At 41.0% G+C, this 19,642-nt stretch overlaps 1 protein-coding gene across 1 annotated transcript in view; it reads left to right on the forward strand.

Moving 5' to 3' along the window:
- The window catches only part of atp2b3b (ATPase plasma membrane Ca2+ transporting 3b), a 76,862-nt gene extending 60,855 nt beyond the window's left edge, over window positions 1–16,007 (forward strand). The window contains 2 exon segments of the mRNA XM_088082640.1: window positions 10,411–10,653; window positions 10,655–16,007. Of these exon segments, the coding sequence (XP_087938766.1) occupies window positions 10,411–10,653; window positions 10,655–10,924 (513 nt within the window). The 3' untranslated portion in view covers window positions 10,925–16,007.
- Window positions 16,008–19,642: the final 3,635 nt, after the last annotated feature.

The raw sequence follows: 19,642 nt of genomic DNA on the forward strand, positions 1-19,642 counted from the left end.
TGTGTAGTAACACTGCCAAATAAATAAACTGCCAGTATCATGGCCTTTACACTCTAACATAGGAGACTTTTGCAAAGAAAGTCCATCAACTGCATTCATGACTCTTCTATGGCAGATGTATTATTTTAGTTAAGCTTAAACTTTGTATCTGATGTTCTTACCCTTCAAAAAGTCAGTCTTTATATCCTCCTGTCTGTGCTGTTCTTCTGACTTGTGCCAAACATAATGATTCCAGTCTTATTCTCTCCCACACAGCTAACTTTTCTGTTCAGCTCAAACCCTGTGAAATGGCTTTATCTAACTTGGAAGTGGTATTTTAGACACTCATTATTGCCAGGAGAGAGGATAAATGTGGTGATTGTGTGCGCGAGTGTTTACACATTGTGTACAGGGCGATGCTAAGTAGACAGGCCGTTGACTTGCTTGCTTGATTACTTTAACTGATTGATTCTTGCACTGCTTTGTGTGAGAATGTACATTAAGGCAGCAAAACAGCATCAACAAGAGCAACAATCTGCTAACAGCCTGCTAAGCAGTGTTAGAGATCCAGGCAAGAGTCTCTGCTTAAGTGCCTTTGTGTAAAGTGGTTCGTTTTTCATTAAGAGGACTTGGTCTGAGTGTACAGACAACAGCGACACAAGCAAACACACGCACGCACACACACAACCTTGTATACATCTGCAGTCATCGTTAATAATTCCTTTTTGTCAGTAACATTCAGAGAGCAGCTTTGATTTGTCATCAAAGGAAATTTGAATGATTTTTCTATCATTTCTGCAGTGACAGGAGATACTTTAAAGGAATACTCTACTCACAAAATGAAAGTGTTACCTTAAATTCATAAAGATAATTTTGTTTGTTTCGCATGCCTTCACAGTGAGCGGAGAATCTAAAAATGGAGAACAATTCTTGGAGTAAAAGGAGGCAGCATTGAACAGTTTTTGCTTTAAGCTTATCCTCTCTTTGGATACAAATCAGCAAACTTTTTGTTGCTGGTAAAACACAGAACAGTTTGTTGTCTGCGCGGTTAGCACAAGCTAACAGTGGCTAATATCCGATGCCAAGCCTTTAAAGGTCCCAACAATATCACACCAAAAGGGCTAAACTCTAGTGTTAAACCCGTTTGGTTACTTAAACCATGTGATGCAAACAGTTAGCCCTGTCACTGTGCGGGTGGACTCTCAATGTTCCCAGCATGGAGCTCACACTCCTGCAGCATTAGTGCTATGATAAACAGTTAAGACGAAGAGAGAGAGAGAGAGAGAGAGAGAGAGAGAGACTGAAGCACTTTGCTATGTGCATCTCTACCATTAAATAAGATGTTACCCAAAAAGAAAAAGTAAAGTCATGCACAGTCATGTGGTTGCACAGGCATGTTACTCATCTGTGCTCTAGAATGTTGGTGGAGAGGTGCTTTAATTAGTAAGGTTTTAGCTAATAAAACGTGTTTCGGAAGCACTGAGCATACAACTGGATAAACAAAACCTGGATTATACTGGACAAGTTGTGTGCAAATTTGTAAATGGATTTTTTGATATGCTTTTACTGCCGTAAAGACCACTTTTACTTCAATACATCAAGAATTTTCTCCATTTTGGATTGTCCATGCACTGTGGAGGCATGCAAGAAAAACAAAGTTTGCTTCACAAACCCAAGGTTAACACTGGGTGAATAATTGATACACAAATGATCATTTTGTGGGTGGAGTATTCCTTCCGAGGGACCACACATCCACCCACGCTCAGACTGGCCTCTCCTGTCCTCACTGAGTGCTGCTGTTTTGTCTCTGTCCTGCAGATGGAGGTAGTGAGCACGTTCAAGCGAAGCGGTTCGTTTCAGGGAGCGGTGAGACGGCGCTCCTCCGTGCTCAGTCAGCTCCACGACGTAAACACTATCTCTACCCCCTCTCACGTAGCTCTCTCCACTGCAACAGCCAATACCAGCCCAGCCCCCGGGAGTGAGTCCGCCGAACGCATGTACACACATACACACATACACACAGATACTACACACACACGCACACACACACACATATAGTTGCACACACACTCACATACTCACAGTCACTTTCTCTCTCCCTCACACTCATTTGCAGACACAAACACACACACTGCTGCACGGCACGTGGACTGCAGTATTTTTACTCTCTATGGTTGTGTCCCCTCCGGCTCGCTCGCTGCTCGTGTGTATGCAATGTTCTCCTCTATTCTTTTCTCTTATTCTCCCTTTCAAACAGCACCCAGTCCTGACCAGCTGTGTAGTTCTGGTCTGATCTGGTCTGGCCCAAATCCAGTCCCGGTCCCAGCCCAGAGTCTGTTTTGTTGTTGAGTGTTGGTCGGTGCAGGAGGCGGCTTGCTGTTCGCTCTCTGTCTGAGGCGTCCTGACAGAAATGGAGCAAAGAATGAAAGTGAATGAAAAGAGGAGATTTAAAAAACAGTTTGATTTACTCTGACAAGGCAAAGATGCATCCTAAAGTCCAGAGATCAAATGGCTGCTCCTCCTGCACCTCGTGTTATTTCCTGTTTGTGAATGAGGTCAAGCGTGGTTACTGTGGTTGACCCCTGCTGTGAATATGGCTAACGAAAAGGAGTGGTGTCATTTCTTTGCTCTAAAAACCAAGAGAACATAGTGTTGCTGTAACAATTCTGTGACTACGATTGGATTTCACTGCCATAGAATTCATACTCATTACCAAATGGTTTTCATATGGCTTCTGCAATTCTCTAAACTGTAAACCTTCGAGTATAAAAGCCCCATAACACACTGCTGTTTCCAATACAAAAACAAGTTCCCTCTTGCTCTATCACTGCTGCTTTCTCTCTCCTTCTTTTGCTCCTCTCACTTATGTCCGGTGCTGCAATTGTTGTCAACTGGTTGTTTCTGTAACAGTATTTTCAGCTCCAACGCCACAAGTTTGACTCCCTTGATGTCTCCAAAAAGTCCTGATTTTTCTCTCTGTGCAGTCTGTTTTTTCCCTCTCTCTCTCTCCATCACAGTTCTCTCCTTTTTCTTCTATATTTACGAGATATTGCAGGTTCCCTGTTTGCAGAAATATTCTGTGAAGTTGTATTGGTAGAGTTGTTCTTTTGTAGAGGTATTTAGATTGTAACAGATCTAAATACAGGCTCTTGTGTAGCATACTGATAAGATTCCTTTAGTAGGTTTCTCTTCATTTTTTTCTTTCCTTTTTGTACCTTACTTTGTCCTCGACCTCATCCCTTTTTCTCATCCTCCCATCTCCTTACTAGAGTAGCGTCCACCCCTCATGTTTTCTCTTGATTTTTTTTGTGTGTCAGTTCCGCATGCGTCTGTTTGCAAGTGTGTTTATGTGTGTGCATTTGCTGACCTATCCGAGAGCCGCAGTCTGACTTCTGTGTTTCTATCAGTGTGCAAGTGTGTGCTTGTGTGTGCCTGCGTGTGAGCGTGCATGTGTGTGCTTGCGCTGTCTCTTCATTTTGATTGTCTCCATCGGTCTTTCTCAGTTGCTTCTCCTTACCTTCCTTGCTCCCTTTGGTCCATCCTTCCCTACTCCCATTCCACGCTGCCCTCCTCCCCACGCTGCTCCATCACCTGTAGGTGTAGATACAGAGAGGCGCTGCTCACACCTCGTTGTTGTGATCATCGTGCACAGACACTAGAAGTTACCTGGGCTTTGGTAAACTACTTTGGAAACACATAATTCACTTTACAACATCATAATTATATGTAATAAACTGTATGATGTTATCATTCAGGGCTGGACATTGGTGCAACTTTGGCTGCCTGATAGCAAAGATGGCTAATAAGAGTGTGGAAGCAGTCGAAGTCTCACCACCGCTAGCTCATTGCTTGCTTTTTCAATTCTTTTCCCATAACTCGAAGAGCTTTTTGTGTCCAAATTTTTCATTCAACAGTAGTATGACACATACTTGTATTTTGAAGTCATCCTCTTGTGCTTCAGTTCCTGAAACCAAATGGACTGACAAGGAGGGAATGTGAAGGAGCAAGCATCAACTTAAAATTTACTCGGACTCAGGTCTGCGTCTCTGAATGTTGTGTAGAGGCAGCCCAACGTCAAATAAAATGGAAAAATTGTTCCCATTTGCTTTGAGCTTTCAGGATGGCGTTTATTCAGTTGGCAGCATTGGTCCTGCTAACAAGTACTGTTTTGTGTGTGTATCCAAACCCTGATATATCTTGTTCCTCTGTGTCGGAGAGCTACATGTTGTCTAAAAGCTATTGACAAGACTGAGAGTTTCCAGCCATGCTAGCTGCTATATGAAGCTGTATGCAGATACACTAGTACTTTGACACCCAGACACACCAAACCAACATCAAAGCACTGGTGGCAAAGAAGGCCAAAAAGTTGCACTTAAATTTAACTTAAGCCAACAAGCACGTGCACCCGAGTTAGAGGAAATTGCCCCCCATACCAGCAGGTGGCGGTAGTCCGTATTCTTCATTCAAAAAAGGGAATCTAGAGAGATTCAAGCTGCTAATTTAGCCACTTAGTACATTAACAGCGCAATCTGATGTTGAAAGAACAAAAGATAACTACAAGTACATACCATTTCTGCTAATGAGCCCAATGGCTATTAGACATAATCTTACCTAATATAACAAGTTTATTTCGATCTCAAGCCATCTTGACACTAGCCATCTTGACTTTAGCCATCTTGACTTTAGCTTGAGCTGAGCTGCCAATCAGAGTGATTTCATTCACCAACAGGCTTTGCTGCCAATTCAAATTGCTGAATCAGCCAAAAAACAGTCAACAAAGGACCAACTAGTGCCAACTGTATAGGATACACTGCAAAAAACAAGGGCAACAGGCTCTCACCGATGACCCGACATTGACCAAATTGGCTTGGTCTATCAGGGTCCTTGAGGTACAGGCTAATGTCAGCATGCTGACGTGCTCACAATGACAATGCTAACATGCTAATATGTAGTAGGGTTAATATTTACTATATTCATCATCTGAGTTTAACGCATTAGCATGCTAACTGTTGCTCATTAGATAAAAAGTTACTAAAATCTCCAAGGTTATAAAAATATAATTTATAATAATATAATGGCAATCCATCCCGTAAGGTGGAGACATTTGGTCCAAAGAAGTGGACCAACACTAACACCCATAGAGCCATGCTGCTAGCTTGGCTAAAATCCCATTAATGAGCTACACCATTGCAGAAGGTGACCTGAAGTTCCTTCATAACTTTAAACACATAACACATACATTGTCCTACAGCCTAAGTAACTCACTAGTCAAGCAAAGCTGTAACTGAAGCAAATGCACAGTTTCTTCCAATTTGAGTAACATTTGCTAAAAACTGCAGTCTCGGCTTCGACCCGGAAGTCGAACAGCATAAATTTATAGAAGAAAACTATGAAAAACAAATGAAGAAAAAGGAGGGAGGAAAACGAAACTATAATTTGATAATTGAAAGGCACATGAATGGCATGTATGGCACAGAGAAGGTTTTTATGTTGTCACCATCCTACAATGCAACCCATTTACCTTTTGCTAATTTGTTTGATATTTGACGTAATGGTTCACCTGGAAGAAGGTCTAATAGCAGCTAGCTGAAAGGGGGCATATCGCCACCTACCATGGTGTCTGATGTCTGTACGTCAATAAATCGATTCTCCCCCAGTGCTTGTATACTGGGACAAGGACAGTAGTCAAATTAAATGGCCTAATGGAACTATAACTGTAGATCCACTTAACTGTGCATGTAAAGATACTGACAGACAGGGTAGAGAAGTCAGAAAGAACAAAAAGATTGTTAGCTTTAGCCTTTTATGTGGAATTTAGAGACAATACCACAAATACAGAATATCATGAGCCTTGTCTGTTTAGTTCCTTCCAAAGATTGCCTAAAGCCTGATGAAACAGTTTGATATGGGGGTCCCCAAGAAACAAACACACTGCAAATGACTGCCTGTGTGTTATTAAGGGAGACTGACCTCTCCTTCTGCCTCAAGGTCATTACTTTACTCCACTACCCAGAGTTCTTTGCAAAGCCCAGCCCTCAGACTTGGCACTGTGCCCCGTTGCAGTATGATGTGCGTAAGTTCTGACGTCGACACCATCACCTCCCTGACTTTTACAGTCAAATGTATCATCAGTGGGTAAAACAGGAGTCCAGGGATATCTGAAAGAAACACAAAACCTTACATATTAAAGAGAGATATCAAAGATATGCGGAGATGATGTTTTCATGCTTTCATCCACCTGAGCTGTGCTGGACCGTAGTGATCCATCTGGATCTTTCGAAGCGATCTATGGATCCAGTTTGTTTTCATTTCAGATTAGAATACAAAAGTTTGCATTGGTCAGGACACTTAAAGGGGAATTGGGATGTTTAGGCCAATCTCGAATCCATCCTCAGCTCCTCAATTCTTTGCTAAAGTTCTGTCATATTTCAGACTCTGCTTTAATTTTTTCCCTCTATACATGGGATATGAGCAGGAGACATGATGAGAATCAGCACTGAATTGAGGAAGCCGTTGCTGAGGGGTTGCTATGGATTAGAGCTCAGTCATCACATCAGAGGGTGAGTGCTGCTCAGAGTTGGGAAATGGCAGCCATTAACCAGCCATCTACCTCACAGCTTCTCCCTGTATTTATGTTGCAGTTTCTTCCCATAAGCGATTTTTTTGCACACAGCAGCCTCTCTACCTTCCAGCGCCTATTTTCCTCCTCGTACTTTAACCATCATTGTTTTTCCATCAAGCACTGCTGAAAGAGCCGACAGGGAGAGAGGGAGAGAGAGAAAGAAAGTGGGTGAGAAACATAAGTAACACAGCAGTGCCCTGACTTCCAGGCCGCTCTGGTCACACTGGGGACGTTATATACTCGAAAGTTTACTCTGTCCACGGAGACAAAAATGAAAACAAACCGAGCGCTGACGAAGTGAGAAAGTAACATTCTGAAACCTTCTCAGTCTGCATGAGGTGTTTTTCTACTGTCTGACAGGCTCTTTGGAAAAACAGATAAGCACTGAACCTACTGCTTGACCGTCTGTCTGTCTGTCTGTACGTCTGTCTGTCTGTCTGTCAGTCTATCATATATGGCAGAGTCATATATAGAGACTCCTCCTAGTTTGGCCAACTGCAGCACTGATCTCCATTCAGCTGCCTGACCATCCACCTCTCATAATCACAGTTTGGACTCCAGTCGGTGTTGCAGTCGACATAAAGCGTCTTCTCTGTTGACCTCATGTGGCCAAACTGTCTCTATGTAGGGCTCGGCCTGCCTGTGCCTGTCACTGTATTTGCATTGAACTGTCTCTGTTTCTTTTGAGCTCATGCTGCTTCTTTTCCTCTGTTTGGGCTTGGGGGAAGGGTGCATGGACCAACTGCCATGGCAAAGGAATGTGTTTACGCACGCATACACCATACACTGCATAATGCACCTTCAAGTACACTCATAGACCTCACTCTGCGTGTGTGTGTGTGTGAGAGAGACACAGAAAGAGAGCGTAAGTGACAAAGATCTGATTCAGCATGACCTGGCTGCCTCTCTATTTGCGACAGGGCTGACGCCCGAGCTTTGCTCCGGCCTTTGAACCAATCACCTTCTGTTTCAAGTAATCTAACCAATCACATACTGTTCTAACCTGCTGATTCTTTGTGATGTCACCTTTCTGTTTTGCAAGACTTGTTATTTTCTATCCTGCGGCAACTTCCTCATCAGCATCATCATCATTAATCACTCTGCTCTCCTCTGTCCCTAACTGCTGCATGGCCGCAGTGCTTTTTGCACATATGCATGTGTGTGTGTGTGTGCACAGAGATGCTGACAGATGAGCTGTCCAGCTGTCGATGTGTTTGCGTGTATAAACCAGCTCTCTTTGACAAACAGCACCCATGATTGACAGCTATGCGATGCATGCAGACATCAGCCTACAAGTCGCACGATGTGGAAACAACTGAACTGTTGGTTCACTCGGTTACACTGCTGCTGCATGCATGTTTGTGTGTGTGTCCGTGTGTGTGTGTGTCCGTGTGTGTGTGTGTGTGTGTGTGTGTGTGTGTCCGTGTGTCTGTCTGTGTGTGTGTGTGTGTGTGTGTGTGTGTGTGTGGTCACTGCTATAGGTTCTTGACATTTTTTTATTTTATTGTACATTAGACTAACGCACTCACCATTCCTGCTTCTTCTCCATCTGTGCCTAACAACCACCCTCATCTGTGTGTGCATGCATGTGTTAAAGTGTGAGTGTTTTCTCCACACATACTGTACCACCCCCCTGAAACACACACACACACGCCACGTGTATGATGTGAAGCGCCTGCAGCTTCTTTGGTCTTTGTTGATGGTGGCTACTGAATGCTCTCATCTTGTGAGGTTTGATTGGTGTGTGTGAGAACTGACAAAAATGTGTCATTAGCCAACTCATTTGGATTTTTTATTTTAATTTTTTGTCTGTTGGAGACGGACAGGATCAGGTGGACACTCTATTGACACTGAATTAGTCGAGATATTTGTGTTCCATATGTACAGTAATGTTACTGCAAAATTTGAGAAATAAACTTTGTATTTTATGAGCTTTGTGGAAAAGTGAGGACTGATCCAGACAGCATCTCAGTGTGAAATAGTCCAGTGGTAAGATAAAATTGGGAATACTTGCCTTCAAATTTACCAAATTTACCAAACTAAGACATTGCCCTGTATGAAAATTGTATTTAACCATTACCAGATAAATTCTTAAACCTCATTTAACTTATCTTGCCTTAGTAGAGAACCCCAGAAACCCAGAAATCTGTTTACATTTCAGCAACTCTGGATCCCTTGTCTGAAAGTCAATTGGTTTTTTTGAATGGGTTTTTGTCTGTGGTTAACATAAGCTGAAAAGTGTTTATGTTTTGTTTCTTTTCACTTCTGTAAATAACATTTAGGCTTCAAAAATCCTGTAAGTGGTGTTTTTGTGACGATTTTCTTGCTGAATAGAACTTGTAAGTATCATAAGTGTTTGTATACCACAGAGCTTATTTTCTGTGGTGATCCAAAATCCAATGGAAAAATCCCATCGACTTTTTATGAGGGAACCAAAAGCCCATTTAGCTATCTGACATTGGTAGCATGCTAGCTGTGTAACATATAGCCTAGAATGCATGCATAGAGGATCATGTGTCCTTTAACCACACATTTTACAAAACTGGTTAAACCCTTGACAAGCTAAACTAATTTTGTTTGGCATTTTTATCCATCCGTAAAAAAAAACAACAAAAAACTGTGGAAACAAGGCTTCATAGTGAGAAGCACACTCGTTATGTTATGTATGTTTCATAACTCTCCCTCTTTGGAATTTAGATTTACCAGATGTTAAATGTTTGCTGGTTAGCTTAGCTATTGTTTAAAGACTGAAAGCAGCTTGCATGGCTCTGTGCGAAGGTAACAACATACACCAAACTAAAAAAAATGACAGAAATAGTTGTAAAAAAAAAAGACAAAAAAAGAGAGCTCAAACACTGCTTACTTACTTACCTTACGCCAGAACAGCTGACCAACGGCAGACAGTGGATGTGAATGTTGGATGGTTGACTTAGGAAATTGACAGAGCTTGTCGGATAGAAGATACTACATCTTCAGAGAGACATTACTCCCAGCCAAGAAATAGTAATTGTAAGCAGGTTTTTTAAACATGGGAACACTGCTTAAAATAGAAAATGGAGTCCTTCCCCATTGCCAGTAGATCAGAGCTGTGTACACTGCTCAGTTTTGTTTAGTTTTTTTAACTTCATGTTTGACATCAGTTCATTCATCTGAGTGTGGATGCTGATTGTAACCTTTCCTATTACATACAAACACCAGATGTTAGCAGTTGTTAGTGATTTTTTTGTGCAGTGGGAAGGGGTTTATAGTAAGCTTTCAGAGTGTTGGTTGGTGAATATTTTTACTTTTGGACAGAGCCAAGATAGCTGTTAGCATGTTTCCAATCTTTATCCTGAGCTAAGCTAACTGACTAATGGTTTTAGTTTCATATTAAGCACACAGACATGAGAGTGCAATCAATAATCTAATCAACTTTTCGTGGAAAAAGGTAAATAAGCATATATCTTAGATGTCAAAATCCTATTACTAATGCTCCAAAACACTGTTGTGCTTAGGCAATGCAAGTTTTGGTCTAATCCATCTAATAAGATTATTTTCAGCTTCCAGAGCAGTATTTAGTTTTAAGTTTAGTTTTAGTATAACGTTTTATATAAAAATTGAACTGAAACAACATTAGAAGTTGTATAAATTCTGACTCTAACCACCTGGCCCTGAGTTTCCATCTGTCTTTCTGTCACTCTGTTTGTCTGCTGGAGGACACAAGTATGTCTATTTCTGGGTTCCCTGTCTCTTCACCCCCCCTTTACTAAGTCTAACTTTCACTCCTCTCTTTCTTGTGGTCTCTCCTCCGTCTTAATTCCTCTCGGCAGATGCGAGTGGTGAAAGCATTCCGTAGTTCGCTGTACGAGGGCCGGGAGAAACCGGAATCCCGCAACTCCATCCACAACTTCATGGCCCACCCGGAGTTCCTCATCAACGACCTCATCCACAACATCCCGCTGATCGACGACACTGACGTGGACGACGAATCAGAGCTCAGCAGATACCAGCACCTGCACCCGGCCCTCCGCAAGCCGCCGCCCCCTCCCACCCAGCCCCAGCCCCCAACCCGCCTCCCGCCCCACCCGCCCCTACCGCCAGTACAGCCTCCCGGTGACCCCATGCAACCGAAACAACAACAACAACAGCAGCAGCAGCAGCAGCATCAGTTCAACAGTCACCCACAGCAACAAGAACAGCACCAACGCAGTTCCCCCCAGCAACCCGAGCCCCCATCACCATCACCACCACCAACACCACTACAACCATCATGGCAGGGACAGGCCAGTGAAACCCTCTGCCCCTCACCTGGCCCATCTCTACTGCGTGGAGACCTCCTTATAACTGAGCTGAACATGGGGCGTGGGGGGGGGGGCATAGGAGAGGGCTGAGGACTCACACATGACATTTACATTTAATCTCCCTTACAACAAGCTAACAGGAGGGAGCGAAAGACGGGGGGAGGTACCAGAGGGAGTGGACAATGGCTGGAGACTTCTGCTCGCGACTCCCTGAGAACATTGCGACTTTCCCTCCTTTTGCCCTTGCTCCAGCCCTCTCAGTCTCACCCTCGAACCCACCGCCCTCGTCTGTTGCCCTCCCACGAAGAACCACCCCGCCTGACTGCACGCACACTTGTCACACACATGCACAGGTCTGCTCTCGCTGCGTTTTTTCCTGAGCGATGGTGGGTTGGGCAGAGAGGAGGATGGACATTCGAGAAAAAAAAACAAAAAAAAACCACATCCTTCAACGCTTCAGCAGGCAGAGCCATGTCAGGGCCAGAGGCTGACTCGCTCTGTTTCTATTGGTGTTCATCATTAGTGTTGTTGTCATAACCCACTACCTACCTGCCATGGCACCGTAGTCCCCACCGCCATCATTTATTTATCTAGAAAATACAGCCACTTTAAAATTTGCTTGCAATATAAGTAAAACGCTTTGTCAAAGCTTTAAACTAGACTTTAATTCCATCCTCCGATTTATGTACTTCTCAACATAATGGTGCTCATTTCTTTCTTTTACGTTTTTTCTTTTCTCTGAAATTTTCACATTTTCCCTTTTCTTTCATTCCTCTCTCTCTTTCAATGTGTGTATGTGTATTGTCTTGTCTCTTCTGAAAAAAAAACAAAAAACAAAAACAACAAAAATAGAAATTGCAAACAAAGATACTGTTCATTTAAACCTAATAGTAAATAGTATGGCTGCAAAAAATAACTTAAGGATGGGGGGAAGTACATATATATACAGTATATGTATATGTATATATAATTTGAATGTGTGGGAATTGACAGCACAGAAACTCGTCATGTTAATCACTGTTCTTTCTCCAGCCCAATCTGCCCGGTCCTTGAATGCCGCCTCATAAGTCCACATGACCTGTTATCTGTAATATTGTCCACCCTGCTATGAGACGATACAGTGTGTGGGATTTCACATTAATGTTGGTGTATACATGTCTACATACATTAGCCCCATACAGGACAAAGTTGATTTACAGCCTCCTGCCATGTTGGTGAACTGATGTATTGGTAATATTTAAGGACAAGACTCAGGGCGAGCCCGTGGGTGAGGTCCTCTTCCGGTCTCTTCATTTATGTTACATGTTCCTTCATCTTCTCTCTTGCTGTTCCTCAAGCCATTTTGTCGTTTTCCTTAGCTCACTTCGTCTTGTCTCGGCCTTTTGTTGATGTGTGTCTGCTTTTTTTTTTTTGGAAGCATTAACCCTTTAAATGCCATCAAATACACAATGCACAGGCGATGGCCCTTTAAGACTAACATGCACTCACTTCAAAACCTGCTCCTGCTCACGTGCCATTGGGTCGTCTCCATCGTGTATCCTCCCCATGAGTTTTGTGGACAAAGAGATTGTTTCATTTGATCTGTTGGACAGTTGATCTGGTCATTTTTACAGAGAAGGAGAAAAAGAAACCTCACTGTTTGATGTTGAAAAGTGACCAACCACTCAAGCTGTCAGGCCCATGTTTCATGTCAGTGTTCAGCTTTAGCTTTAGGCCCAAAGCCCGCTCAATCAGGTATGACCAATGAGAGTTTATGTGTAATGTCCGTGTGTCAAAAACTGTGCATTGCCCATCATCATGATATTCAATGAGTTGATTGAGATACCTTAAAGGAACAGTTTGACATTTGGGAAAATACGCTTATTTTGCTTTATTGCTGAGAGCTACGCGAAAAGATCAATACCATTTTTATGTCTGTATGCTAAATATACTACAGCCAACAGCAGGTTATCTTAGCTTAGCTTAGATATGTTAGTTTAGTTTTGCATAAAGACTGGAAAAAAAGTGGAAACAGATTCCCCAGTTTTCTCAAAAGTAAAAAGTAAAATCTATGCTCACCAGCACCCCTAAAGCTCTGTCTTAAGTCTTTTAAAAAGTCTTAAGAAGTACTGAATTCAGTTTTATCCTTAAATGGCCTTTGGAAGTACTAAAACTTCTTGAATTTAATTCACACAATATTTTCTCTAGGCTGTCCCGAGACATAATATCCCAGGTGCTACTATTTTAGAGGTGCTGGTCGAAGGGTTGTGTTAGTTTTGGACAGAGTTTGGGCAGCTGTTTACCCTATTTCCAGTATTTATGCTAAGTTAAGCTAACTGGCTTTAGCTTAACAAATGGACAGATATGTGAGTGGCAGAGAAAGCCACACCTGCAAGTCATAAGCAGGTCTCAAGTCTTTAGCTTAAGCCTCAAGCAAGTCCCACGTTACTATTCTAGCAAGTCAAGTTGAGTCTCTGCTATAAGAGAAGTCAAGTCGTTACTCAGGTCAAGCAAGTCACAAGTCATGTTTTCAAGCAAATGCTAGCTTTCTAACTAACGTTTGACCTGCTAATGAGTTAATGAGTTAGCTAAAAAGACACATTCTCATACCTTTCTTTAAGGGTTTTGTAATGACAGACAAAGATGGATGTTTTGGTGGTGCTGTTACTGAATTTTGAGCTGCAGACCTTGCATACCACTGTTCTCATTAACTAGTGTTATTGACAACGTAATTCATGAATCCAAATTTTATTAGTTTTGGACTAGCTCGAGTCTGAAGCTTCAAGATTTAAGCGGTGAGATTTAAGCAAATCCAGTGACTTTTGATAACAAGTCAAGCAAATCATAAATCAAATTTTAAACTAACTTTTGGTCAAATGTTAGCTAGAAGAACTTTAAATTTAGAAAAAAAAACTCAAAATTTAGAAAATTGTATATATTTAATTATAAAAATTCAAGAAAAGTCTCAAGTCATAAATACTAAGTCAGTGTCAGGTTGAGTCTTTAATCAGCGTAAACCAAGAAAGTCCTTAAATTTGTGACTCAGGCCTTGTCATGTGACTTGAGTCCTCCTCTGGAGAGTGCTAGGCCTATTACGCTTCTCAGTGAGAAAGCAAACAAGTGCATTTCCCAAAATGGTAAAATATTGCATTAAGACATATTATGTTTAAGGGCATAACATACTGCATGAACACACCCCAACAAAAAAAAAAACAGGAAAACATTTTGAACGCCACCCCTTGTGACGACGAGCGCAGCGCCCGTGACATCACATTCCACCGCAACCTTGCTGAACTCCACCTCAACATTCCATGGAACATAACATTCCAAACATCACATTCCAGAATGGGTGTGAGAGTGCCCTCCTGTATCCCATGTTGCACTAGGTGTGGGTGAACCGCTGACTTCATGTTGCCTCAGAGCGTGACTGCAATGCAATGCAAATCTGGACCCCCAACCTCCCACCCCCCCTTCCCCTCCTCTGTTGACTTCCCTCAAGTTATCAACTGGTCCCAGCACCAGAGAAAGGCAGACAATATGCAACAGACTGCCATGTGCGACACCTGAACCAAGATTAGATGTAGAGTCTTACAGAGATGCAAACACAGTGAGAGAACATGTCTGTCCTGCTAGTTCTGTTAAGGATGCACGCAGGGCTCTCTGGGAACATCCTTACCTGTACAGAACCCTGTCTTCTTGAATGCTCATCATCATCGCCACCACCCTGACCTGTCGGAGTAGGCGGGTGGTGACATTGTATTGGTCTGTCTGTTTTTGAAGCATGCATTTGGTATCATTAATGTCACTCTTTATGTGTTGGTAAATCATTTAGGCTACTGTCACTACTGTGTGCTATGATCTCTCCACATCTGCTCTCTCTCTCTTTCTCTTTCTCTCTCTCTCTTTCACACACACACACACACACACATATCCTGTTCAACTCCGACCTATTCTATTTCTCTTAGCACAGCTCTGTCAATGCTTTCTGCGGTATACAAACACACACACACACACACACACACGCGCGCGCACACACGCACACACACACCGAAACAACAGGCGGATAATCTACGGTGATGTAAATTTGACTGTCCAGTTCCAGCCATCTCTGTCCATCCGTCCAGCCATGTTACATCATGATGTTGTGAGACAGTTGCACAGAAGGCAAAACACAATGTGAAAAAGAATATATTATATTTATCAAAATTATAAATTGTACACCTGCACCACTACTGTACAGATCGCCCAAATGTGCACATGTGCATCTTTGATTTACAGGTACTATGTTCCTGTTACACTTTATTTTTATGTTTCTTTCTTTTAATCCTATTGCTTTCTGTGAAGAGAGGAACAACAAACTGGAAGCGCTTGTATATTATTATTATGATCATTATTATTATTATTATTATTATTATTATTATTATTTTAGATTTTCTCCATTGGTGCTCCCACTGATGGAAAAAGACAGTTGCACATTCTCCTGAGCATATTCCGAGGGCTGTGTTTTCTGTCCATTGAACAGCCCCTGAAGTGTGCAGAGGTGTGGAGATGCTTATAGTCTCTTAAGACCAGAGACACCACTCTGTAAATAGAGAACAGGAGATACAGATGTACCTCATTATGATCTAAAGGACTGGACAAATTGGAGACCCAGGGAGGACGGAGAACTGGAGGGTGACGCAGAGCTAGAGACTGCAGAAGTGCAATGCATCTGTGCGTTGTTTAGGCTGCTCTTTTAGATCTGCTACAAGTATTTACTGCCATGGTACGATGGGAAGAAATTAACGTTTTACATTATTCATTATACATACTGTTGTAAATATTGTGTGTGGAATGGTCCCCCTTCTTGCACAATGCAGTGCTGTTCTGCAGACAGAAAATGCAGCCTTAACTGTGCTGAAATGAAAAAAGACCAAAAAAAAGAAAAAAAAACAACCATAAAGACTATTGAATATATTAAAGAGTTACCTGCCTGTTATTTAAGCGAATAAATATCTATATATGAGAAAGAACACACCTGTATACTGTAGACTAAATCTGTATGGAAATCTAAGAGAATTTAATGGGAATTAAGTCCAACACCTTTTGTCTGTATGAAAGAAAAAAAATACATCAAAGTATTCTACAATAATAACTTTGACAAAGTCTGTGTGGTCCTGTGTTGTTTGTTCACAACGATGCAACACTGTGAAAAGTGACACTTGGACTTTTGTTTTGAAAGAGATTCAGCGTTTTTTTTCTCACCATAATGCCTCGAGCAACAGCAGCAGCTTTGTGTTTGTGGAGTATTTACGGTTGTATGCACGGAACCGAATTGTTTTGAGGTGGACTCAGGATGTGCAATATTTTCAATGTTTGATTTTAAAGTAGGCTCCCTTCAAAAGGTTTCAAATTATATTGTGTGTTTTTGTAATCCAATTACGAGTTACACAAAATACTATGTAGTTTGTGTTCAGTAACTGACTACATTTTTAAGCAATATGACTGAAATGGTATCAATACTATTAATACTGTAGTTCGACCTGCTATGAAAATTTTTATCAGGCTGTGGTGAGGATTGTTTGTTCAGTTGTGTGAGTGTGACGATTGGACTGTGTTAAACCATACGTTACATCCTGAGGGCTCATGTCAAGACGCACTACAAGGTATGCTCATATCTTCATATATTTATTGATCACTTCCAATATCCTTATATGATGCTGGCTTTGGTCAGAGGTGCGCAGCATTTAAAAGTATACTGTTATTTGTCCACTGTATGGAGCACTGTTGTGTTGGATGAACCTGAAATATTATTTTCCAGTCTACTTGAATCTTTCATGAAATGACCTGTGTCCATTTTGAGATCTTGGAGTAGGAGACATCTCTACACTTCTTCAGTTTTTTCTCTGACAATCTATACTATGACAGTTTCTCAACATACTTCACTGTGAGGTTTATATGAAGACATACTATGACTTTTTATGCTATTTTGGATGACATGCTTTAGTATGACAATTTTATGCCTTTTTTGATGACATACGATAGTTTGATATTTTCATGACACTTCTGGCCAGCATAATGTACATAATGCAGTTTTGAACCCCAAACTGTAATATTTTTATGTCACTTTTGACCACATACTATAGTATGACAGTTTTTTTTTTCAAAGATTATTTTTTGGCATTTTTGCCTTTATTGATTAGGACAGAGTGACAGTGTGAAAGGGTAGAGAGAGTTATTTGCCTTCAAATAACATTGCTTGCTCTGTCCACTGAGCCACCAAATGATGATTTTATGCATTTTTTTGGGTAACATACTGTAGTATGACATTTTTCATTTTTGACATCATAGAATACAATGAATTTTTTATACATTGTTGGATGACATACTACTGTCTGACGTTTTTATGACATTATTGATGACATACTATTGTGTGATGTTTTTATGACATTTTTGATGACAGACTATAGTCCATCCATCCACCCATTTTCTTCAGCTTATCAGGGGCCAGGTCACAGGGCTACACATGGAGGAGAATATTCCAGACACCCCCTCTCCCCAGCCACTAATTCCAGCTCCTCCTGGGGGACCCTGACCAGACAAGAGCATCACAACACTGGGAGGGAGACCCTAATACCTGCCTTCTACCTTCTCTTCAGCCGCTCCTGTAAGAGGAACAGCTGCCCCCCTTGACTGCACCGTAGCGCTGCTGTCTGCAGCCGTCTGTAGCCGTCCCAAAAATCACCATTACAAATTTTGATGACTTACATAAGTATGATTTTTTTTGGGACTTTTTGCATATTTGGACAACCTACTATAGTATGATATTTTTATGCCATTTTTGACAAGATACTATAGTATGAAGTTTTTAGGCCATTTTGGACAACATACTGTGGTATGACGTTTTTATGCATTTTCAACAACATTCTACAGTGTGATGTTTTAATGCATTTTTGGATGACATACTACTGTATGACATTTTTAAGCTATTTTGGAGGACATACTGTAGTATGACATTTTTAGGCCATTTTGGACAACATGACATTTTTAGGCAGTTTTGGACGACACACTATAGTATGATGTTTTTTATGCCATTTTGAACAATATACTATAGTTCGATGTTTTTATGCATTTTTGGAAGACATACTATAGCACAAAGCTTTTAAGCATTTTTAGACAACAAACTAGTATGATGTTATGCATTTTTGGACAACATAGGATAGTATTATGTTTTTGTGCATTTTTGAATGATGTAGTATAGTATGACTTTTTTGCCATTTGTGACTACATACTTAAGTATGTACATAAGTATGACATTTTCTTGCTTTTTTGGACGACATACTATAGTATGATGTTCTTATGCCATTTTGGACAACAAACTTTATAGTATGACGTTTTTATGCCATTTTGGACGACATACTATAATATGACGTTTTTAGGCCATTTCGCACGACATACTATAGTATGTCATTTTTATGCATTTTTGGACGATAAACTAAACTATAGATAAACTATAGTATGACATTTTTAGTAGTATAGTCTATAGTAGGATGTTTTGATGTATTTTTGGATAAAATACTATAGTGTAGTTTTGGACGATATACTGTAGTATGCAGTTTCATGCCATGTTTGGAAGACATACTATAGTATTACATTTTGATGCATTTTTGGACGACATAGTACAGTATGAAGTTTTGATGCATTTTTGGAAAATCTACTATAGTATGACTTTTTTATGCATTTTTAGATGACGTACCATAGTATGACGTTTTAATGCCATTTTGGACGACATACAATAGTATGACATTTTGATGCATTTTCGGATGACATACTATAGTATGACTTTTTTATGCATTTTCGGACAACGTACTGTATTATGTAGTATGACATTTTTATGCATTTGCAGGACATGCAGCTGGCCTCGGTCAGTTTGAACGTTGCAAACTCGGCTTGAGTTTGATTCCTCCATTTCTCTCTCTCCATGAACAGCTGGATCATCTTCTGACACCTCATGTGGCTGAGATGAGATCACAATGATGGCTTATCAGGCTTTGTCTCATTAGAAGTCTGTCTTTGTCTCACATTCTCTCTCGTGCAAAGTCCTCTGGTTCTAAATCATCATTTAGGACACGTGTAGCGCGGGCTGTTTCCAAAGTTCTCTGTTTCAAGGTAAATAAACAGCAGCCCACAGCATCTCAGGGCTGCAGCAAAAGCACAGCATCTCAGGGCTGCAGCAAAAGCAGCCTCCTCTTTGGGCAAAAGCCCAGAGCCAAAAACCAAAGTCCGTCGACTTCACTGGGGTTATAGTTATAACCCCAGTTATTGTGACAAAAGGGGGTGTAGTCCTCCCCTCTATCACTTCTACTGTTTCAACTGTCTAGATCTAATTTCTTCCTAAAGTGTTGATAAAGTTCACTACAGGCCTTCAAATCTTCATTATTTGAAATCATGACACTCTCCTCTGCTGATCGATACCAAACACTTATGAGAAAACCAAATAATTATTTGGCAGATCATTAACTAAGTAAAACAGTATTAACCATGTTTAACAAACATAATGAATATGTTTGAAAATAAGTAAGTGTAATACCACGGTGTCAAAACACTCTGATATAATCAAAGGTTATTAAAGATCCTATTTGAGTAAAGGTATACAAGTACTAGCATCAAGATATAACAAAGAAAAGCACAAATTGCATGATTACAAAACACTACAGCATCTGCACACAACAGTGTAAAGGAAGGATAATTAATAGAGGTCTAGTAGATAATTAAGATACACTGTTACAGTCTGGAGATGTGC

The sequence above is a fragment of the Plectropomus leopardus genome, chromosome 9, assembly GCF_026936395.1.
Source record: "Plectropomus leopardus strain MGB_pleo_1.0 chromosome 9, ASM2693639v1, whole genome shotgun sequence".
In the NCBI taxonomy this organism is placed as follows: domain Eukaryota; kingdom Metazoa; phylum Chordata; class Actinopteri; order Perciformes; family Serranidae; genus Plectropomus; species Plectropomus leopardus.